Source organism: Dipodomys ordii, unplaced genomic scaffold (genome assembly GCF_000151885.1).
Source record: "Dipodomys ordii isolate 6190 unplaced genomic scaffold, Dord_2.0 Scaffold230, whole genome shotgun sequence".
Classification (NCBI taxonomy): Eukaryota; Metazoa; Chordata; class Mammalia; order Rodentia; family Heteromyidae; genus Dipodomys; species Dipodomys ordii.
Window position 1 is genome coordinate 756,923 of NW_012267446.1, and position 25,041 is coordinate 781,963.

General features: G+C 40.0%; 1 protein-coding gene across 1 annotated transcript; it reads left to right on the forward strand.

Moving 5' to 3' along the window:
* Positions 1–653: 653 nt before the first annotated feature.
* Positions 654–24,754, forward strand: LOC106000628 (vomeronasal type-2 receptor 116-like; the record flags this gene model as incomplete). The annotated part of the gene is made up of 7 exons (XM_013035910.1): positions 654–832; positions 13,929–14,217; positions 14,597–15,403; positions 16,379–16,606; positions 17,633–17,756; positions 19,354–20,248; positions 24,739–24,754. Coding segments are annotated over exons 1-7 (2,538 nt in total), but the record flags the coding sequence as incomplete, so codon positions are not given.
* Positions 24,755–25,041: the final 287 nt, after the last annotated feature.

The window sequence follows — 25,041 nt, forward strand, 5'->3', positions numbered from 1 at the left end:
ACAGTAAATAAATGAATTGACCACTTGTGGGTACATCTGCATGTACAGTTGGTATGGAAACCTGAATGGGTCATTTCAGTAAACTTCTGTGACTCTCTTGGCCTGGGTTGTGAGTCTGCCCATCTCATCTTTGATTGTGCTCCAATAACTCTGAGTGGACCTTTTCTGACCATGGCATTCTATGTCCTTTTGAACTTCACCTGGCAACCTCTGGTTTCATCCATTCTCACCATCCCTAGTGGCTTTCCTATGAGACTTTATGTTGTGTATTTTTTTTCTTTTCAACTCTTTGCTTTCACACAAGTTTGTGAAAAACTCAACTAGAAAGGAATCCATCCCTAGAGTTTCATTATCTACCATCTTGGATGAAATCACAGTCCTGAGGGTGTGGAGAATATGCTACACATATTTTCCAACTTCTGTTTTGACCTTGAAGCTGGACCCCAGATGCAGAGCTGGAGGGCAGAATGGGCTGTGTTTTCCTCTACGACAGTGGAGGAGGCCATTGGTGTGTCCCAGTGGCCATCCTGGGAACAAGGAGCCACGGAAACTGAAGATCCATTTAGACACCTGCCTGACACTGCAGGCTCAGTATACTGCCAGAATCATATCTCCATGCCAAAGCAGCAGCAATGTTCCCTGTGGCTCTGACAATGCTTCTCCTCCAGCATCCACAAGTGGTCAGTTCCTCTGAAGATGGCAGACGCATTTGCAGAGAGAAATCTGTAGCACACAGGAGGGGAAATGTGGTGATTGCCGGATTTTTCCCCCTTTATTCTTGGGAATTTGTTTGGAACATTAATGACCCTGATGAGCAGCGGCAGAGCCTACAGTAAGTAATTTCTTGGGTTTTCTTAAAATTTTCATTTTCTGTTTGATTATCAGCCAGGGTGGGCAAAGTTAGCTACATCCATTATTGTTCTCTGTATCTTCTACTCTGCCCTCACCATAACAGTTCTCCTTTACTTCAGACTTTGCTGATAAATATTTTTTTTCCTTCCAAAGGGTAGAGAGGTTTCTGACAGTTCCATTCCACTACACTTTCCCAGGGCTCTCCCAAACTTCCCACAATCACTCCTCCAGCCTGTGATTCCTCGAGCCTGACTTGACCTGGCTCATGGTCAATGGGGTGACCAAGAGTCCACATTAACACACTAAAATGCAATGTTCCCATCCATAGGGCATAGGCCAGGGAATCTTCAATTGTGTTCTTTACACTTTTAAAAACAGGACTAATGTTTGGACTTCCTACAGGGCAAGTTTTTTTGGGATAGACATGCAGTTTCTTCTTCAGGCATAATTTCATGTTACCAAAGCTCTGGGAATGGGGAGCTTCTGGTCAGGTCAGGAATAAGAGATCCATGACATGTTTGATTTTCCCCCTTAACTAATGTAAGTAAGCCTCTGCTCTGCTGTCCTTATCTTGGCCTGTCTCCTCTGACATTCCCAGAAGCTCTGCTTCTATTCCTTGTTCTCTGATTTCTCTCCAGGCTTATCTATTTTTCCCCTGCTCATAACTTCCTAAATGAAATTTCAATGTATTTTTCATGCTTTGGACAGCCATCATCAGAACTCTGCTTCCTGAATAACTAGAATTAAAGGCATCAGCCACTGGCACCCTGCTTTTTCATGTGTTTTATACACTTTGATTCATTCATTTGACCCAGATGAGCTGACCACTTTTAGATCTACAGAATTCTCTGGAAACTAGGAAAGTCATGCATGAATCTTCTCTGACAAGCTGTGTGGAAAAACTGTATATGGGAATGGAAAGGAATACTTTATTCCCTGAGAGGTTTGTGAGGTATATTGAAGCCAACTGAATGTGGTGTGGAAGTGAGTGAGACAGATGGGGGTCATGTGTAGACCAGCATTAGAAAAGTTTCCCCATTGGAGGTGGAAGATTACAGAGCTATATTCTGCTCTGTCCATTCCCTAATTGAGCTCTGTGTGTGTGTGTGTGTGTGCATGCGTGTTCCCACATGCTCTTGTACTCAGGCATGATCTCAATCCTGATGGCTGTCCCTGAGCATTTTTTCTCTCCTGGCTAGCACTGTACCACTTGACCCACAGCTCTGCTACTAGTGTGTGTGTCATAGCTTGCACATAGAGTCCTACAGAAATTCCTGCCCAAAGTGACTGAAAAACATAATTCTCTAATCTCAGCCTCCTTATTTAGCCATAAATGCAGGCTTGAACCACCAGGACCCGATTAATATTTAGTATTACTGACATTCTAGCTGTCAAGTCTCAGAGTTACATTGTACAAAAAGACATCAGCAAACATCCACGAGACTTGAGATTCTCTCTAGAGAATTTCCATAAAATGATTATATTGACTGCTAGGAGAGCTCATCATTCTGGAACTTTCTTAATCATATTGGACATGTGATATCATCTGGCCTTTGAAAAGTCTGAGATATAGACCAGTCTGCCCCGTCTAGCTTTATGCGTGTCTGTCCAGAAATTCCAGGCAGGCTTCAGGGTTCCTGAGTCTGCAGTGACTTCCACAATGTCACCACTAGAGGGAGCCCTGTGAGAAGTCAGCCGGTCTGGTGATAAACTGCTACAGTAGCAGAGAAAAATCAAAGGCAACTTGAGTGACAAATACATTGTGGTTCCACAAACCTCAGGGAAAACCCAAGTCAGTGGTGGGTCCCATCCTGCTTCCTCCTGGGCCCAAGGGGGCCTATATGCCTCATCCACAGGGAATGGTCATATGAGAAGATTCTGTCTAGCAGTGGCAAGATCTGTGTGCTGAAACAGGTCTTAATTATACATGTGGCCAGCAGAACTTTAATACACCTGGAATACCAATCATCGGGGTCACCAAAACAGGTGAAGTTTAATGAAGTTTCCCTCTAAAAGTAGGGACTCTTCATTTAGGATCCTTATCTTTGATGTCAGAAGAAGAAATTCTAGACAAGTCACAAAGTGGCAGAGCTTTACTGAGTAAGGAAGCAAACAAACAAGTAAGTAGACAAACAGGAAACAGAAAGGCAAAGACACACTCTAACTGAGGAAAGACACACAGATCTTGGGCTGCCAGGGGTATTCTTATGGTAAAGGAAGGAGTTCTGATTTCAAAGTTATGCAAGCATAGGTATCTCATCTTTGCTATAATCACTCCCAGTGTTACACTTTCAGAGTTTCTGTATGTTTTTGGCCATTATTATCCTTGAGGTGAGGAAGGTGTGCTGGTGCTTATATTTGGGGTAGGAGGTTGCTTAAGTTTTGGGGGAGCATTTCTGGGAGGAAGGCATAGGAAGACAAGTGTCAGCCTCCTCCACCCATGGTGGGAACTGATGAAAATAGCATTTGGTTCTGCCTCAGGGACCTTCCAACACCTCCTAATTATTATTTTTCTTATATATATATATATATATATATATAGTAAAAAATAATGTACAAGGGATGTACAGTTGCATGAATAAGGCAATGAGTACATTTCCAATCCAGCATTGTTACCTCCCCGTTTCTTTCCTACCATCCCTTCCCTCCTCACCTCCCCAACTCCTCATTACCTCCTGCCCCTAACATTGTAAATTTTGTTTTCAACCTAGTGTCCTGGACATCTCATTGTCACAAAAGGACAACCTACATCCCCATTTAAGCATTCTGCTATACCGCTTCTCCTGACCAAATTACAAAAATGTATGTACAATATGCAGAACAGTAGCATCAAATCCAGTGAAAACAGGGGTTATACCATGGGGGAAGAACAAATAAAAGAAACAAAAGAATCACATAGTCTATTATAATTTCATTGAAAACAATAGCAAGAAAGAAAAAAACCACTCGTCCCCTTTCTTGGGGTACATTTTGCTTAACATCATCTTATATGGACATAGGTCCATAACCTTTGACCTTCTCTGCTTGTCCTTGGCATGCACTAGTCATTTCAAACAAGGGAAACCATGGGACCTATTTTTCTTTGGACCTGACTTTGTTCACTTTATGTAATGTTTTTCCGAATCTTTTCATTTCCTAACAAATGGTGCAATGTCATTCTTTCTGATGTAGGCATGGAATTCCATTGTCTCTGTCTCTGTCTCTCTCTTTCTCTCAATGTATATATCACATTTTCTCTATCCATTCCTCTACTGAGGGGCATCTAGGTTGGTTCTATATCTTAGCTATGGTGAAAAATGCTAAAATAAACATAGTTGTGCTGGTAGCTTTAGTATGACCTTGTTTGTGATCATTTGGGTAAATGACTAAAAGTGGGATTGCTGGGTAATAGGGCAGCTGTATGTGGTGTCTTTTGAGGAACACCCATACTGCTTTCCCAAGTGGATGAACAAGTTTACACTACCACTAACAATGCAATATGGTTCCCTTTGGGTATAGCCCCTCCAACATCTGTTGTTACTAGATTTCTTTTTTTAATAAGTTTTTTATTGTGAAAATACCTTACAGTTGGTTTGTAATTACATGAGCAAAGTAATGTGTATAGTTCGTATCAAGCATTGTTGTCTCTTCCTTTGTTTTTCCCCTACCATCCCTGCCCTCCCATCTCCAGGACTACACTCCCAACCCTCCTCCCCACCCCCGACTCTACACCAAAGTTGTAAAGTTCATTTTTCGACATAGCATCTTGTACCTCTCATTGTTGCAATGGGTTCTCATGTATCCCTATTTAAACAATTTGTTTTTTCCCTTCCCCTCTCCAAATTATACCAACATCACATATGGTGAAAACAGGAGTTAAACCATGCTGGGGGGGGTACATACAAAACAACTAAAAATCATCTTATAAATATGTTAGAAACAATAGCAAAAAAGAAAAAAACCCACTCATGTCCTTATCTGGAGGTTCATTTGGCCTAATATCATCTAATCTGACCATTTCTGTTTGTCTCAGACATATACCAGTTATTGCAACTAAGGGACACCATGGGACCTATGTTTCTTTGGGCCTGGCTTACTTCACTTAATATAATTTTTTTTAACAAATGGGGCAATGTCATTCTTTCTGATAGAGGCAAAGAATTATATGGTATATACATTCCTCATTTTCCTGATCCATTCATCTACTGAGGGACATCTGTGTTGTTTCCATATCTTAGGAAGAAGGAGAGCCTCATCAGTAAATGGTGCTGGCAAAATTTGTTAATCACTTGTAGAAAACTAAAGCTAAATCCTTATATATCACCCTGTACCAGAGTCAACTCCAAATGGATCAAAGACCCCAGAGTAAAAACAGACACCATGAATACATTACAGGGCAGAACAGGAGCAACCCTAGGTCTCCCTGCAACAGGCCAAAATTTTCTTAATAGAGACCCAGAAACACAACATATCAAAGAAATGTTGGGCATATGGGATTTCATGAAACTGCAGAGCTTCTTCAGGGCAAACTACATAGCTAACAAGATCAGTAGAAGTCCACAGATTGGGATACCTTCACTAGCCATACAATGGACAAAGGTCTCATATCTTAAATATAACTCAAAACATTAATTCCCTCATAAATAAGTGGGCTAAAGACTTACAGAGAAACTTCTCTGAAGAGGAAAGAAGGATGGCCAATAGACAACTGAAGGAATGCTCAACCTCTCTAGCCATAAAAGAAATACAACTCAAAACAACACTGAGATGCTACCTCACCCCAGTTATAATGCTCATAATCCAGAACTCTAATAACAAAATGTACTTGGAACTCAAAAAATTAAATCCCCCAACCACAAATCCTCAAAGAAACAACTGCCCAATAAATAAGTGGGCTAATGGCTTGAAGAGAAACTTCTCTGAAGAAGAAAGAAGGATGGCCAATAGACACATGAAGAAATGCTCAACATCCCTAGCCATAAAAGAAATGTAAATCAAAACAACATTGAGATACCACCTCACTCCAGTTAGAATGGCAAAAATCAAGAACTCTAACAACAACAGATGCTGGAGGGGATGTGGAACCTTACTTCATTGTTGGTGGGAATGTAAACTTGTTCAACCACTTTGGAAAGCACTATGGAGGTTCTTCAAAAGACTTCACATAGAGCTCCCCTATGACCCAGCAATCCCACTTTTGGGCATTTACCCAAATGTTTACAAACAAGACCACACTAAAGCTACCGGCACAACTATGTTTATTACAGCATTTTTTACCATAGCTAAGATATGGAACCAACCCAGATGCCCCTCAGTAGATGAATGGATCAAGAAAATGTGGTATATATACACAATGGAATTCTATGCCTCCATCAGAAAGAATGACATTGCCCCATTTGTTAGGAAATGGAAAAACTTGGAAAAAATTATATTAAGTGAAGTAAGCCAGGCCCAAAGAAACATAGGTCCCATGGTTTCCCTTATTTGCAATATCTAGTATATGTATGAGTCAAGCAGAAAAGGTCATATAATGTGATGTTAGGAAAATGAACCCTTAGATATGTATTTTAATGTTTTTTTCTTTCATGCATGTGTTTCTAAAGCATTTATAAGATTATCTCTTTGTTGCTTGGTATGTCCCTCCCCCTAGTATAATCCCTGCTTTCACTATATTGATGTCAGTATAACTTGTGGAGGAGATAGGGAAAAACAAGTCGTTTAAGGATACAGGTGGACCTGTTGCAACAATGAGAAGTACAAGTTGTCACGTCCAAAACGAGCTTTACAACTTTGGTGCGGGGTGGGGGTGGGGGAGGAGGAGAAGGATTGGGATTGGGGGGAGAGGGGGGAGGCTGGGAAGGGATGTGAAGGGTAAACAAAGGAGGAGGCTGCAATGCTTGGTAAGAAATGTACACATTATCCTGCCCATGTAATTGTAACCCCTCTGCACAGTATGTTCACAAATAAAATAAAATTAAATTAAAAAACAGACAAACAAAAAACAGATGCTGGAGGGGATGTGACAGAAGGGAACCTTTCTTCATTGTTGTTGGGAGTGTAGTTCAACCCCTTTGGAAAGTAGTATGGAGATTCCTCAAAAGACTCAATATAGAGCTCCCCTATGACCCAGAAATATGACTTTTGGACGTTTACCCAAATGATCACAAGCAAGACCATAAGAAAGCTACCAGCACAACTATGTTTATTGCACCATTATTTACCACAGCTAAGATATGTTACTAGATCTTGATTATAGCCATTCTAACTTGGATGAGGTGAATCTCAATCTTGTCTTGATTGGCATTTCTTTTATGGCTAGAGAAGTTGAGCATTTCTTCCTGTGTCGATTGGCTATTCTTATTTCCTCTTTAGAGAAGTTTCTCTCTAAGTTTGTAGCCCAAAAATTTATTGGGCTGTTGTTTCTTTGAGGATTTGTTATAGTGGGATTAAAGTTTTTTGAGTTCTAAGAATATTTTAGATATGAGACCCTTGTCCGTTGTATGGCTAGTGAAGATCTTCTCTCAGTCTGTGGGCTTTCTATTGATCTTGCCAGCTATGTCCTTTGCCATGCAGAAGCTCTTCCATTTCAAGCAATACCATTTGTCCCTCCTTTCTTTGATTTGTTGTGTTTCTGGGTCTTTGATCCATTTGGAGAAGATTCTGGTGTAAGGTGATATATGCAAATCTAGCTTTAATTTTCTACAGTTGATTAATTTTGACAGCACTAAAGAGGCTGTCTTTCTTGCATTCTCCTTTTATAGCTACTTTGTCAAAGATTATGTACCTATAGGTCTTTTTGTTAATTTCTGGGTCTTCAATCTTATTATCCCATTGGTTCTCAGTTCTGTTCTTGTGCCATTACCAAGCTGCTTTGATTAATTTGACTATGCAATGAAATTTCAAATTTGGAATTGATATTCTTCCATCACTATTCTTTCTGCTAAGGATTGTTTGTGCTATTCGGGGTCTTTTATTGTTCCGTATGTATTTTTGGATTGCTTCTTTTATTTCATTGACGAATGAGGTTTGAATATTGGTAGATATGGCATTGAAATTGTAGATAGCCTTTGGCAGTATTGCCCTTATCATGATGTTAATCCTCCCAATGCAGGAGCATGGAAGGTTTTTCCACTTCCTTAGTTCTGCTTTAATTTCCTTTTTCACGTTTTTAAAGTTTTCATCTTGGAGTCCTTCACCTCTTAGTTAAGCTAGCTTCTATGCATTTTATTTTTTGTGAGGCTATTACAAAATGAGTTGCTTTCCTTATTTCAGGGAAAGCATTGTTGGCATGCATGAAAGCCAGTGATTATTGAGGGTTAATTTTATACTCTGGTACTTTGCCAAGGTTTCTGATCAGCTCAACATCTTGGGAGTGGAGTCCATGTGGATCTTTAAATACAAGTTCATGTCATCTGCAAAGATGGAGAATTTTACTTCATCTTTGCTGATTTGCATCCCCTTTAAGTTTGCATCTTTTCTTATTCCTCCAGCTAGGCATTCTAATACTAAGTTGAAGAGGACTGGAGAGAGCGACATCCTTGTCTCATTCCTGAATTTAGAGGAAATGGCTTTAATTTTCTCCATTAATTATAATTCTGGCTCTTAGTTTATCAGCCACTGCCTTTATTATATTGAGGAATGTTCCATGGATTCCTTGTTTTTCCAGAGCTTTCATCATAAAGTGGTGTTGGATCTTGTCAGATGCTTTTTTTACATCTATTGAGATAATCATGTGGTTCTTGTCCTTGCTCTTGTTGATGTGCTAAATTATATTAGTAGATTTGCATATGTTGAACCATCTTTCCATCCTTGAAATGAATCCTGTTTGATCATGGTGTATGATTTTTTTGATGAATTGTTGAAGTCAATTGGCCAAAATTTTCTTGAGAAGTTTCACACTGATATTCATCAAAGAAATGGGACTCTTTAATGACTCCCTGCCTGGTTTGGGGATGAGGGTTATGATTGCTTCATAGACAGTGTTTGGTAGTGATCATTCTCTTTCAGTTTCATAGAAGAGTTGGAGGAGTATTGGTGTGAGTTCTGCTTTGAAGGCCTTGCAGAATTCAGGTGTAAATCCATCCTGTTCTGGGCTTTTCTTGGGTGGGAGGTCTCTTATTGATGTTTCTATTTTGATACTTGATATGGGTCTATTAAGTTGGTTTAAATCATCTTGGTTTAGTATCAGCATGTCATTATTTGCTAGAAATTGATCCATATCTTTCAGATTCTCAAACTTATTAGCATAAAAATTTGGAAAGTATTCCCTTATTAGATTCTGAATCTTGTTTTTTTTTTGTAGTGATGTTTCCATTCTAATCTCTGAGTTTATTTGAGTGTGTTCTTTTTTTTCTGATTAGATTTGCTAAGGCTCTGCCAATTTTGTTAAGTTTTTCAAAGAACAAAATTTTTCTTTTCAATTTTTTCTAAAGCTTTTTGGACTCTAATTCATTTAATTCAGATTAAATTTTAATTATTTGTTTCCATCTGAAATTTAGGTGCCTCATTAACTTTTTGGTTTCAGATCGCTCCAATTTGTTAATGAGGAACTCGCTATAAAATTGCCTCTGAGTACTGCTTTTGTTGTGTCCCAGAGGAGCTGATAGATTGTGTGTTCATTTTTGTAAAATATCATGCACATTTGAATTTATTTTCTAATCGCTTCAATGGCCCACTGGTGGTTTAATAATGTGATGTTCAGCCTCGATGTGTTACAGGTTCTCCTTTCATGGCTTTTGGTGTTGAATTCTAATTTTTTCCCTTGTGGTCTGAGAGAATGCTGGGCATAATTTCAATGTTTCCAAATTTGGAAAATTTGCTTTGTGGCCTAGAATGTGGTCTATTTTAAAGAATATTCTATGTGCTGCTGAAAAGAAAGTATAACCTGATGCTGCTTCATGAAATATTTGATCAATGTCTGTTAAGTCTAGTTGCTCTATGCAGAGGTTTCTCTGTTGTGTTCTTGCTGGGTTTATCTATCTAGCTGGGGTAGTGGTGTGTTAAAGTACCCAACAATTATTGTTATTAAATCTATGTGTGATTTGAGGTAAAGTAGCGTTTCTTGGATAAATTTGGTGCTCCTTTATTGGTGAGTAGATATTTAGAATCATAATATCCTCCTGAAGGAGAGATCCCAGAATGAGTCTTGACAGTGACCTTCTTTATCTTTTCTCATTGATTTTAATTTGAAGTCTACTTTATCTGATATTAGGATTTCAACTCCTGCTTGTTTATGGAGGCTTTTTGCTTTGTAGATTTTATTCCAGCCTTTTACTGTCAGAATATGTTTATTTTGTCGGCAAGGTGTGTCGTTTGAAGACAGGAAATAGAAGGATCTTGCTTTTTGATCAAAGTGGACAATCTCGTTGCTGAATTGGAGACTTAAGTCCATTAATACTGAGAGTTGGGACTGAAAGGTATTTGTCTATGCATGACACTCATCCGTTTTTTGTGTGTGTGTGTAGGGGAGCGGTGACTTGGCTGTTCTTGTTGTAATTACATAGTTCTCTGTTTGTGGACTTCATCATTGGGCATATTTGTTCCTGTTGGTGTTCGACATGCAGAATGTCTGAGGATTTTTTGAAGAGGTGCTTTGGTAGTGATATATTGCTTCCAATTTTCCTTGCTGTGGAAGGTTTTTATTTGTCCTTCTGCTATGAATACAAGCTTAGCTGGGTAGATTATTCTTGGTTGGTAAGTATTTGTCTTTAGGGAGTGGCATACCTCTTTCCAGGCTATCCTTGCTTTTATGGTGTCTGATGAGAAGTCTGAGGTGATTCTGATTGGGTTACATTTATATGTGATTGTTCTCTTCTCCTTGGCAGCTTTAAGAATTCTTTCATTAGTTGCTATTGATCCAGAAGAGATTATAATGTGGTGGTAGGATGATCTGTTCTGGTGTGGCTTATTTGGGGTTTTAAAGCTTCTTGTATCTGGATGTGCCTGTCCTTTTGTGTATTTGGGAAGTTCTCTGCTAGGATTTTTCTGAATGTATTTCCTAATCCATTGGTTTCCCTCTCCAGGCCCTCTCGTATACCTTTTAGTCTCAAATTAGGATTTCTTAATGTCTCCTGTATTTCCTGCAATGACCTGTCATGCTTGTTGGTTTTGTTATGAATATCTGTGTACTATTTGTCTCTGGAGTCTAAACTGTCTTCTGCCTCAGAGATTCTTTCTTCTGCCTCCTCCATTCTGCTTTCAAGGCTTTTTAGTTTGCTGTTCATCTCCTTTCTTTTTTGCTGGTCTTTCTTAATGGTGGCCAGCTCTTTATTAAGGTTTTCTTTTAAGTCTTGAATAGATTTCCTTATCTCTCAGAGTTGTTTTTTGGACTTCTCTTTCCATTCTTTTATCTGGGTTTCTATCTTTTCATTAGACTCTTTCTTCTTCTTTTGAAGTTCCTTTATCCTTTTATTTGTGGAGGCCATGAAGTAATCTATTAACTTCGGGTAGGCCTGGTCACCTTCTCTTATAGCCCTAAGCACGTGTCCAATTTTTCATTCAGCAGATTTATCAGCCATGCTTTTAAAATAGCTTGAGTATTATCATCTAGGTCATTCTGGGACACTCTGTAGCTTATTTACATTGAGATGGTGTTGGGTTTTGTGGATTGGCCATGTTTCCTTTGTTTCTGCAGTTAGTTCTACCCATTTGGAGATAAGAACTAAACGGGTATGAAGGTAGGACTGTCTTTTAGGGCTGGAGGCAACCAGGTGTCATATAAATATATAGATTTTAGGGGTTCAGTATTATGGGTAGGTGTTTCCCTATTACCTCTCTTTTTCTTTGCTTGGAGGGGGATGTTGTGGCTCTGAGGTAGAGATTGCATATAGTTGTAACTTTTGAGAAGATGTACGATTGGCTGATAAGTAGTCTGCATCTTAGAGGTAACAGGATGTGCCCTTTGTACACGGTCACAAGAGAACCAACTCTAAGTTGGGTCAGATAGAAACCATTAGGGATCAGTGGACTGGAGCAGATGAAAATGAGAAGGGTTAGGATTGGAGAGATATAAATTTAAGTTCAGAAGAAAATTTAGGTATAATGATAGTAGAGGGGTAAGAACTGCTTAGAAGACAGCTATATGCAGTTGAGGCTTCGTTTCTGAGGGTAAGAGGTAGAAAATAATTCGAAGAAATGTTATGTAGGGAACTGCTTAGAGAGCTAGATAAAGTTAAGAAAAGAAGGTATATATAGATAAGAAAAAAAGTTATATGTAAGTGTATTTGGAAAAGTTGCTGAGATTAGAGAATGGTTTATTCAAAGAGTATTGGGATGCCACTTAATCTAACTCCTGTAATTTTTGTTTACATACATAGAAGGAGGCCTTTCTTTGTGTATACAACTAAACAGGGTAGCTCTGATGGAGTAGCATTATAATGTGGAGAGAACTGAAAAGGGAATTGTAAGAAGAAACACAAAATTGAAAATAAGGGAATTGAAAAGTGGAAGAAAAAAACAATTAATAATGGAAAATAGAAGATTTAAATGAAATAGAAAATCCTAAAAAACAATATACAAAAGTAACACAGAGAAATAAAAACAACAAAGATCAGATATAGAAAAAAACCTAGAGAGTGAGTTTCTCTGGTTGTTTGGGGAGCTTGAGTCTCTATGTATTCCTCAAATCCAATTACTGATAAAACTGTATTCTTTGCTATAGTCTACTTTTCTTTTGGCTTGGTTGGGACTAGACAGATTTTGATGAGGGAGAGTTACTGCTATCTAGAGTCCCACTCTAGAAAAGGCACTGTGGCTGAGATAGTAGAACACTAGCCTTGAGCCGAAGAGCTCAGGGACAATGCCATTGCCCAGAATTCAAGCCCAATGACTGACAAAGAAAATTCACAGACTTTCCTTCCTAGGCTGCCCTGGGGCATCTGAGATCCTCTTGGAAGATCCATTGGAAGCATTAGTGCTAGCACCAAGCAGGGCATACTGTTTATTCTGGAGTATTGGTCCAACTATTTCATGTCTGACACAGCGGTCTAAAAAAAAACCCTGACCCACACTTATGCACTCCTCACTAGGAGGTTGAATCCAATACCTGCTGTAGTTCACAAGATTGGAGGAGGAAGGTTGTGTCAGTGTCTTCCTTCTCTATCCTAAAAGAGTTCCAGAGGCATAATCTGGACCCAAGGGCAGAGACTATAAGCATTTCCCAACCACTTGTCTCAGTTTATGTTCATGATTCTGAGATTTAACTTTAGTTCTCTCCGTCCATGCAATGTAGGAGGTTTCTGTCCATAGAGAACTATTAACACTGATGATGGTGAGAAAGAAGCCAGCTTCTTTCCACAATTTCTTACACATCATTTTCTGTTTTTTTCTTCTACTAGAGAAGTACCTTCTGGTCCACACCACTGGACCCAGATGTGTTCTTTGTTGGGAGGTGCAATTTTCATGTTCTATCTTCCTTGGCTGCCATCTTGCTCTGCTTCTTGGGAATCCCCTTGAATGATATTTTCTGAGTCAGCTTAGTGTGCCTCTACCACATGACATGAATTGTGTTTCTTTGTTTTACTTAATTTTCTCACAAGGCAAGATTAACTTCTTTGCAGCAGGGTGAGCCATCTGCAATCATCTGGCATGTTAGCACAGAGACAAGGTAGCCTGTTTTCCTATTTAGTACCAATACAGCAGGCCCTGTCTCTCTGCTCATACGGGTTGAACTTGGGTAAACAAGCTGCTCCCAATTTGAATTAGATTTCTTAAAAGTTTTCTCAGATGCACAGCTAAGTCAAGGTACTTAATGACTTGGTATGTGAGCTGGGCAAGCTCTTATGACCCAGCCAACACCAGTGTTTTTCACATATCCATACATTCCAGAGAGGATAAATCAGCTTGCTCATCCCCCGCACCCCTTTCTACAATCCCAGAAGAATAGTCATCTCATGTATGCTGATCAAGGCCCATTCGGGAGCTCTCCTAATTATAATAACTTGTCTAAGACCCCAAATTATAATGCCATCCTGTTGGAAGATAGGATCTACATACACTACTGTGTAGAGAGAAGCATTTTATTCAACAAAGTCATGAGATTTGCAATTAATCATTTGTAATACACATATACACACCAAATTTTTGTGACCTCTGTGCAGGATAAACTTACAGAAATACCAATTGCTTCTGACCTTTGTGTTAGCTGTTGAGGAGATCAACAAGAATGCCCATCTGCTACCCAACATGACTCTCGGGTTTGAGATCTATAATGAGAAAGTTAAAGATACTGATATGTTAGAGAATCTTCTCATCTGGCTCTCTGGGATGAATACAAACAGCCCTAATTACAATTGCAGAAGAGACAGCAAAGCTTTAGCAGTACTCACAGGAACCTCAACCACATCTGTCCCAATTGGGACACTGCTAGATCTCTACAAACTACCACAGGTGAGGCTGGAAAGGGTGGGCAGATGTGAAACCATGTTCATATTGACTCTGTCCTCTACAGGCTGAACAAAAAACCCTCCAAAATGCATGATCTCACAGGGAAAAGACTAAAGAAGTGAGTGGGGCATACACATTTTCTTTGCTGCAAAAAAATATAAAATATAAAGAGAGGTTTTGAAGAAACTAAAGGATAATCCAAAGCTCTAAGCCTTATCTGTACATTTTTACAAAGAGCTTGGAACATGGGAAATGTATTTGCAAATGGGATAAGCAAACTTTTGTTCCCACTGTTACCAGTTGTTATGTAGTTCATATCAGTACCGAGATTTGCCTATGACCATCCTCTTCCTGGGGTCTGTGTTCATTTTTTTCCCTGTAGTTCACATTTGGAACATTTGATCCTCTCCTGAATGTGCTTGGAATATTCAGTACTGTCTATCAGATGGCTGCCAAGGACTCAGCTCTAGCTCTGGCCATGGTCTCCTTGATGCTTCATTTCAGCTGGACATGGGTGGGACTGTTCATCACTGAAGATGACTATGGTGTGTGGTTCCTCTCAGAATTGAGAGAAGAGTTGTACAAAAATGGAGTCTGTTTGTCCTTTGAGACCATGATCACTTACACTGAACTTGCAGATTTATCAAATGATTTATGGATGCATCGCCAGCTAATGGAATCATCAACCAATGTGATTATCATTTATGGGGATAGTAAATTTCTACTAAGCGTTATTCTCAAATTTGGGCACTTTTTAATTACAGGGAAAGTCTGGGTCATGAACTCACCCTATGATGACGTGACCATTGGTAGATATTTTCTGCTTGATTCTTTCCATGCTCCTCTCATCTTCTCTCACCATCATAGAAACACGTATGGGTTCACCAATTATATTCTGACAGATACCTTGTCCAAGAACTCAGGATATAACTCCCTTCCCAAGTCATGGATTCAGTCTGTTTATTGCCTACTGATTAAGTCTGACTGCAGAGACTTGGGGCACTGTTCGTACAATGCCACACTGGATTGGTTGCTGAGGCACATTTTTGACATGACCATGTCAGAAGAAAGTTACAACATCTACAATGCTGTATATGCTTTGGCCCACGCCCTCCACCAGATGTGTCTTTGTCACATGGAAGAACCACCAGTGCACAATGGAAAGCCAAGGGCATTTCTCTCTTCACAGGTAATGGCTTTGCTTTTGGGTGACCTACACTAGGCATGTAGACTTTCTGTAGAAGCTTTCAAATCAGATGGAACTAGTTCATCTAGCTTCATTTTGGAATATACGAGAGACACTAGGCCTGTTGTGGTCTCAATGAAATGATTGTAGAGCTGGGAAGACAATGTTCTTAAAGAATGCTGCATTCGTGACAAGGAAGTGTTGTCTCTTCTGACCCCATCTGCACTAAATGTGGAAAAAAGCCGTCCCCTTTCCAATACCATACTTCCATATTCACTTTGTACCTTTTAAAAATAACAAATCGAGGGTGATTAGTTCTTGAAAAGCTAAGATTGTCTATACACAAGGAGCCCACACCTGTGGCCTACCCCTGAATACAATTAACCCAAGAACCCAGAGGTTGAGTTGTGGCTGAAATGATAGAATTCTTATGTTGAAAAGAAAAAAAAAACACCTCATGATTAGTGCCTAGGCCTTGAGTTTGAACTACAGGACAGGATACACACACTCACACACACACACACACACACACACACACACTGATACCCACACACAATGAACTAAGTCTTGCTTAAGATAATTTTTAATACTTGCCATAAATATTCTATGATTCTACTTAGTTCATTATTTACCTATATTTCAGACAGACTCTCTGATCAGAATCATAAAATAAGTGATTGGAATTCACTTTAGAGTGGTGATTGAGGTCTGTCACAATATAATTCATTATTTGGTTGGATGTGGCTGGAGTCTCATTCCTTTAAAATTGAGTTTCTGCATCTCATCCTGGATAACTATGTTTTAGAACTTGGTAACACTTTAGTCCTCTGTGGGCCTACATTTGATACAGTTGATTGGATTTCTGTGGTGCTAGTGAATTATGTGGTGGGATTTGAAGCTAATCTGTGTGCATCCATTGTTCTGGGGTTCTGTGATAACTCTGGGAATCACTTCACCATATTATAATGTCTCTTTTAGCTGCATCACTTTTTGAAGAAGATCCAATTTATCAATCCTGTTGGAGACCAAGTGGTTTTGAATGAGGAAAGGAAATTGGAGGCAGAGTATGACATTATGAGCTTTTGGAATTTTCCTAGAGGTCTGGGACAAACGGTGAAAGTTGGCAAGTTTTCTCCATTTAGGCCACATGGTCAACAACTGATTTTGTTTGAAAATCTGATAGAGTGGCCCATAGGAATTACCAAGGTGATTCATTTGTACTTTTTGCTCTCTCATTTTTTAAAAACTGTATTGTTAGTATGAAGTAGCTGTAGAAAGAGCTTAGAATTCCCTTAGTGACGTTATGAGTTCAAGGCTTGTCCACAATGTCACCACACCCTTATTTCTTCCCCGTAGTTGGTCTTTTCTAACTGTAATACCATGATCTATTATAAATAAGCAATAAGCTTATCCTGTTTGTAAGCTTGTCCAATAAAACTATGTCTCAGTGATTGACATTTCAAAACTTCCTGTTTCTGAAAGTTTCTTATTAACAGATTCATGGAGGGAATGTGAGAACTCTTCATTACCATTATGTTGTTATATATTTGCATATTGAACATCATAAAAGTTAAATAACACCTGTGAATCATCTTTCCAACACTGTGACCGAATATCTGAGGGAATCAAATGAGAAGGCAGAAGGGCTTGCTTTCCTTCTGTATGGAGATTTCAGACCGTGGTTGGGTAGATTGTTGATTTTGTGTCGAGACAGGATGTAATGAAAAGAGCATCTGTCAGTGAAGTTCACCCACCTCATGGCAACTGGGATGCCAAAGGGGAGAGATGCGAATGGCCCTGGGTACAGCAGTACCTTCCAAGCAATTAGCCATGCTTTAGAGTGTGGGTTTGAAGTTTCTCTGATTGATTTTCCTCTCATGCTCTTATTCATCTATTCACAGATGAATTAGAGAGAAAATACATCATCACCACAGTACAAGAATGGGATCCAATTTAAAACAAATTGGATACAAGATTTAATTTCCATTTTCCAATTTCCTATAATTGACATGTTAAAGGCTCCATGTCTTCCTGATAGCATGAGGGGCTGGGTGTCGAGGTCCCCCATGTTCTTCAGGTCATGTTAGATGAAACTGTAAAATGGTCAATCAATTCATTGGCTGTATTTATATAAAGATTATGTGTTTTGATCAACTTATTCCCCCATCACTGGAGTGTTTGAGAGGTAGTTAAAAGATGAGTAGTCACTAACATTCATCTGAATGGTCTCAGACTCCTCAGTCTGTGTGCAGTGAGAGCTGTGGTCCTGGATTCAGGAAGGCCTCTCTGGAGGGAAATGCTACCTGTTGCTTTGATTGTACTCCTTGCCCAGAGAATGAGATTTCTAATGTGACAGGTGAGTCTGTACAGAGAAATTCCACACCTCTCCTTCCTAACCTTCAAGCCAGTGGAGTGATCTAGTAGCAAGGCAAGAAGACATGCATGTTCATACAAAATTCCATGGCTACTGTTAGCCATATTTCTCCTTAGAAGAAGCAACCCAATGGTTCTCCATTATATACCTGATTCTATTTTTTAATCTACTACAGGCTTTATCTTGAGAACATCCCTGTTCCCCTCTCCTTGGTCACATGTTTTGTATTTAAAGAAAATATAAAAAGGAAAAAAGAAAATATCAAGTACCTGTTGTTGATCTTTGAAATGATGTGCAAATGATCATAGAATTCTGGATCTAACACAACCTTTCATTTCTGAGTCCCATTGCTGGTCTTTTCTAATTAAATTTTATTTTTTTCTTAGCATATTCTAATAATACAAAGGGCTTTGTTTGGATAACTCCATATCTGACACAGGCACTACGTTGACTAGCAAATCTTCAAAAATTATTGATTCAGAAGTAGTTTAGCAAATCCATTTTATTTGGCTTCTCCATTCAAATATAATTGCTTCAGAAGTTGTTTACAATCTCCATTTCATTTGGCTTCTCCCCCCTCCTGTGATCTTTCCAAGAGCCTATCATATTGGTGAAGGGGCATTGTTCTTTTTTCCATTTATCTTTATTGTTTTCTTCTTTGTTTTGTTTTTGTCAGTTGTGGGGAGTAGCATTGTTCTTGACAGAGATCAAATGCTCAGGAAGTTTTTGTTTGATATAAGGAGTAGGTTGAGGTTTGTATTAGGCCCTCTTGTTAAAAGTGAAGTGGTTGGGCTGCTTCTCTATTCTCCATTATTTCTTGAATGAGTAGTAGAGAGCCAGAGTGATATGACCTGTCAAGAATGCAGCACATAATGCTAGGTAATTATTTATTACACCTGAAATCCAACGTAGTCAGGCCCTTGAGATTTGAAGATGGAGCTTTGATGCAATGATGGGAAGGAAACTCCATAAGATTCTTTCCCACAATTAAGCAACAATGATGTTGGAATGCAAGCTGTGGGTCAAGTGGGAGGGTGGCAGTGTTGGGCATGAATTCTCTCGAAAAATTCCCAGGACTAGAGTTCAGACACTGGAGGAAAGAAAGAAAAAATGAGAAAGAAAGGAAGAAAGAAAGAAGGAAGGAAGGAAAGAAAGGAAGAAACAGAAGAAAGAATGCAGGAAAGAAGTAAAGAATAACAGAAAGAGAGAAAGAAAGAGAAGAAAGAAAGTGGGAGTGAGGGAAGTAGGAGGAAGAGTGGAGGTAGGGAGGAAAGGAAGAAAAGAAGGAAGGAATGGATGGGGGAAGGAAGGAAGGAAAGAAGGAAGAAAGGAAGGAAGGGAATGGAAGGAGAAGGAAAAAGATAACCAGAAAAAAGAGAAAGGGAGGAAGGAAAGAAGAAGAAATGTGAGAAAGAAAAAATACACCTGAATGTATTTTGATATAGAGCGGTAGTCTACATGGTAGTGAAAGCAATACAGGTCAAATGGTGGATCAGGAAAGGAGTTGCTTAAATGAAAGGGCATGAGAGGAAAGAGAAATTCTTAAAACAGATTAATAGTGATTTTCACTTCTCACTAGACATGGTGCAGTGTGTGAGGTGTACAGATCATCAGTTTGCCAGCACCCAGAGAAACCAATGTCTGATGAAATCTGAAAGCTTCCTAGCTTATGAAGACCCCTTGGGCATGGCTCTAGCCTGCATGGCTCTTTGCTGCTCTGCACTCACAGCTGCTGTTCTTTGGGTGTTTATCAAGCACCAAGACACCCCCATTGTCAAGGCCAATAACAGGATCCTCAGCTACACCCTGCTCATCTCCCTCATCTGCTGCTTCCTCTGCTCCTTGCTTTTCCTTGGCCGTCCACATACAGTCACCTGCATCCTCCAGCACACCACATTCGGAGTGGTCTTCACTATGGCTGTTTCCACTGCCCTGGCCAAGACCATCACTGTGGTTCTGGCCTTCACACTCACTACTCCAGGGAGAGGGACGAGGAAGAGGCTGGTGTCATGGGTTCCTAACCTTATCATCCCCATCTGCACCCTTATCCAGTTGACTCTCTGTGGCTTGTGGCTGGTAACAACTCCTCCCTTTGTGGATACAGATGTGCACTCTGAACATGGTCATGTCATCATCCTGTGCAACATGGGGTCCCTCACTGCTTTCCACTGTGTCCTGGGATACCTGGGCGCCCTAGCCCTGGCCAGTTTCATGGTGGCTTTTATGGCCAGGAACCTGCCTGACACCTTCAATGAAGCCAAGTTCTTAACCTTCAGCATGCTGGTATTCTGCAGTGTGTGGCTCACCTTCCTGCCTGTTTACCACAGCAGCAAGGGGAAGGTCATGGTGGCTGTGGAAGTCTTCTCCATCTTGGCTTCCAGTGCAGGGCTTCTTGGCTGCATATTTGCCCCCAAATGCTACATCATCTTGATAAGACCTGAGAGAAATTCTCTGTCCAGGATCAGGGAGAGATCACATTCTGGAAGAAACAAACATTAAGATGAACCTAATTGTTGCCTAGAATGTTTAGAGGCTCTGAGAGCAATCTGTACCAATTTGACAGTTAAATCTTAATTGAATACTTTGACCAAAGAAGTTACTCTTATTCATTCCTCTGATTATGTTAGAGTCATAGAAAATTCCCAACAAGTCCTCTTAAATTGCATTCTAACTTGGATATATTATGCTTCTTCCAGCGTAATCTGCCTTTTATGCTATAATTCTTCCTTGTGAGTACATTATCTACTGTGCTTCTTCCTTTCTATCCTATCTGTTATTCTTCCTACCTATGCTATTTTGCTGCTTGTACATCACTATATTTCTAAGGCTAGTAGTATATGAATGTTAAGTTATCGAATGTTTCCATGCTTTCATTAAGGTAACTCCAGTCCATTCTCTGACTTAGCTGTATATTTCTGCTCCCATATTTGCTTTATTTCTTCTTTCTTTTTTGTATATTTTTTATTGTAAAAATACTGTACAGAGGGGTTCCAGTTACATGAACAAGGTAATGAGTACATTTTCTATCAAACATTGTTGCCCCCTCCTTTGATTTTCCCCTACAATCCATTCCCTCCCACCTCCAAAACTACTCTGACCCACCCTCTCTGAAGATGTAAAGTTCTGTGTGAGTCTTTTTTCTTTCTTTGTTCCTTCCCCACAGCATACCCCTGTTTTCACTGTGTTTGATTCCAGTGCCCTGGAACTTCTATATACATTTCTCTAATTGGGGAGGGGAAGGGAAAAAACAAAATGCAAAAGGGTTAGAGTTTGAAACATTGTAACAATGAGATGCACAAGATACTGTGTAGCTCACATATTTTATATTTTGGTATATTAGTGAGTATATTTTTTTTAGAAAATCTCTCCCTTCTTTCTTTAAGAATTTTAGAGCAGAATGTTTATTTGCTCCAGTTTCCCACAGGAATATACAGTTTATTTTTTTCTGGAAGAACTGTGAGGGCACCAAAATAACTAGAGTTGTCCAAATGAGCAGTGGGAGCAATAGTTTGCTTATTGGTCATTATTTCTCTTTGAAAGCCAATGATAAAGATTGCACAATTGACACAGCAAAGCCTTGTCATCCCAGTCCCTAAGAATCCTCAATATCAATGGAAGGAGAAACAGAATCATTTATAAGAAGAGAAAAAGCTCCCAAACGAGAGGACAAAAACATTAGATAAGCTCAGACTCCATATCTCTCAATGTTCTCTATGATTCTATGAGAACAAGTATGATTCAGAAGAGTCCCTTAAGAAATAAGAAGTGTTGAGGAGCTTGAAGTGGGAATATTGTCAGGCCACCACTGCATTGTACAGTCAGGAGGAGTCCAAAGGGCAAGCAAGATCATGTTTCTGAGTCCAGAGATATTGACATCATTTAATGCAGTAGCTGTAGCTCATTGGAGTGACATCACCCACGCATGAATGACAGAGACACACACAACACTATCTCTAATTCTGCTGGGCCTTTGCAGGAAAACAGAAAAGCATCTGCACAAAGACAGATATGTCTGGAAGCCAAATCAATTATTCCCGGTTTCAATGACTCAAAGAAGAGAGGGCTCCCAGTCCTATATAGGTGTAATGACTGCTAATTTTGGACTAATATGCATTCAACACAGGAACATTGATGAATTTTTCTACCATAAAGCTTTAATGAGAACCAAAACAGCCTAACTAAACAAAACAAGTGAGTGTTAGACTATCATGTCAAATGTCTATATCAACCTTTTGAAGACTCTGATCAGTTGCCCACTAGAGAAACAGGAACAAGGAAACTTCAAATCCAATAAGTGTTTGCCCCTTATTAACTGTAAACTTACCATTTTATGCTAATAATGAATAGCTAGAAAAAATAAATAGCTACTTGCCCTTATATTATACATTCATCCTACTCCAATAGTAAAGGAAGTAAGCATTAAGTCATTTCTAAGGAAAGAGTTTAAGATACAATGGACCTGTTCCTGGGTTCTCAGTGAAATAAAATGGGAGTTTACCTTGTCAATGGGGACAAACTAACAGAATTATCCTAGTCTCATGCCTTATATCCATAAGCAGCAAGGCCAATGCAAACACAGCTGTAACAGTGTGTGTCTGTATACTTACGAGCTACATTAAAATTGTTCACAATTTTCTGAGCACCTATGCCTCAGACCTGTAAACTCCATTCCTCCGAAAGCTGAGATGTGAGTATCAGGGTTCCAAGCGAGCCTGGGGCAGGAAAGTTCATGAGTCTTTTATCTGCAATGAACCAACAAAAGCCAGGATATATCTTTGGTTCAAGTGGTAGGGCACTAGTTTTACACAAAAACAATGCTCAGGAAAAACACCTATTCCTTGACTTCAACTATCACAACCAGTACCCAAAAAGCCTCCATAAGAGCACAAGGTCACTTTCACTTTTCTAGTTGGTCTTGATGTAAATTCCATTTCAAGTACAGAAAGATGGAGCATATGAAATAAAAACAGCAACACAGAACACAGTGGTCATAGCTGGGCAAATAGGAATCTCCAAATAATATCATTGATGCTGTTTTTATAACTGAGGTCTAGACCTTTAATATCATTGTGATAGTCACTTTGCAGCACTCAGAAAGAGTTTACGATAATACATGTATTGCAGTTTGGGGAAGAACTCAATAGGAAACAGAGCCAGTACTGTATAGGTAGAAAGAAAAAAATTGTTTTGGTTTCCCATTTTGGTAATTAAACACAATTAATAATCTATAAACCATGGTCAATTGTGGCAATCACACAAGTGCTGAAATAATTTTTACTGCTCTATCCTACCATCTGGCTAGCCAAAACCATTATGTCGGTATTTATAATTAAGAGGTGATCATTCCAAGACTCTTCACTCATCAAATACATCTGTACTTACTGGATAGACCTGCTGCTGTCTTTAGACACTAGCAAGGGGTAAAGAACCTAGGATGGGGAGTGGGAACCAGATGGTGATGGGACAGTAGGGAAACACCACAGATCTCTCCAACAAAAGAGAAAGTTCTAGTTCTAATGCTTAATTTACCCAAGAATAACAAAAAGATGAAAATTCAGAGAAAAACATGTGGTGGAAAAAAAACAAAAAAGAAAGAAAAGAAAGAATTTCAGAGCAGAAAAGTGTGAAGACCCCTCCACAAACCTTTACTAGCTGCGTGGCAAAGTGCCCAGCTATGGCCCAACTGGCACTGTTGGGACTGCCAAAGTCTCCAGAGACACAAGCAGTTGTCTACAGATCTCCTGCGCAGAAGACCTCTGAGGTACATGTGCTGGACCCGCTGATCCTGAGGAATAGAGAAATCTCAGAGCTGGGAGCCTGCATTAAGACCCCTCCCCCACCCCTCACCCATAGAGCAGAGGGGCTCCATCCCACCAAAGCCTCTCAACCCCATGGCCCCGTGGGGAGAACCCCAGAACTACAGGGGTTTGCCCGCAGAATGCCAATGTAGAAGACTTGTAAGGTATTGGTGCTAATCCAGAGAGTGCAAACAGAGACAAACCTCAGGGTTCAGAACCTATACAGAGACCCCTTACTCACACCTCTGCCCACGGCAACCCATGGTATGCACAATCCAGCCTTTGGCATCCATAACCTGCAGCATTGACACAAACAGCATCAATAGACATAGAGACAGAGGTGAAACACTGAAACAGAGCCACTAGTGCCCAGCCCAGTCCACAAGCATCTACACTGAATCAGATTGCAGAGGCAACCAATGACCTACATAGCACAGAAACTACAGTTGGAGAGTTCCCAACTAGTTTCAGGGTGAGTACCCCGCAGGGGACAGCGTATCCCCCCTCAAGGGAGATCAGATCTAGTGGAACCCCCAGATCTTGACCCAGACCCCTGCCTCAACACCTGGAATACAGGACCCCCTAAAACTGGGAAGTGTTTGAGTTGCCCACCAGCCCATGGAGCACATCCAGCCAGCCAGGCTAGATCAAGAGCAACCCTGGAAGGGAGCTTAAACACCAAAGCCAGGAACAGTGCCTGGGGATCACAACAGCTAACAGTACAAGAAACCTGAACTATGTACTCCAGGCTGCATAACACAGGCAGCACAGGTCCAACTGGTGTGCCACAGGAGGGTGACCAGGAGCCAGGGCCAGGACCAGGCCTGGTGATTGGGTGCCTGAGCAACATAATCAGCTCCTCCCGATTAAAGTCAGACGCTGAACATATGCCTCAGCAGAGGGTGGAAAGCAGGGAACCACACCCCCTGGAAATCGTGCCTATGACAGCAAAAGACCTGTGTGTCCAGGACAAGAGAACTAGAAGCCCTAACCCCACTAGAACTTGACCCGTATATCCAGGTTGGGAATTGAAAAACTAAGGCCACCAGCAAACATACAAACAATCTCAGAGTGAAGGGTTGGAGAAAGATATACTAAGCAAATACCCCCAGTTACAAATCAGTAGTAGCTATCCTGATATCTGACAAAATAAACTTTTCATTAAAATCAACACAAAAAGACAAGGAAGGACACTACATATTAATACAAAGAACAATCCAAGAGGAGTATATTATCATTATCAGCCTATACTCCCCAAACATTGGAGCACCAAAATATGTTAAGCAAAAACCCTCAAACTTAAAGAATAAAAATAGATCCAAATATGATAATACTATGAGACTTTAATACCCCACTCTCACCAAAGAGCAGGTCCACCAACCAGAGGATTGGCAAAGAAGCTACCCAATTATTAAGTGAGGCTATATTTCAAGTGGAACTAACTGACATCTACCAAGTTTTTCACCCAA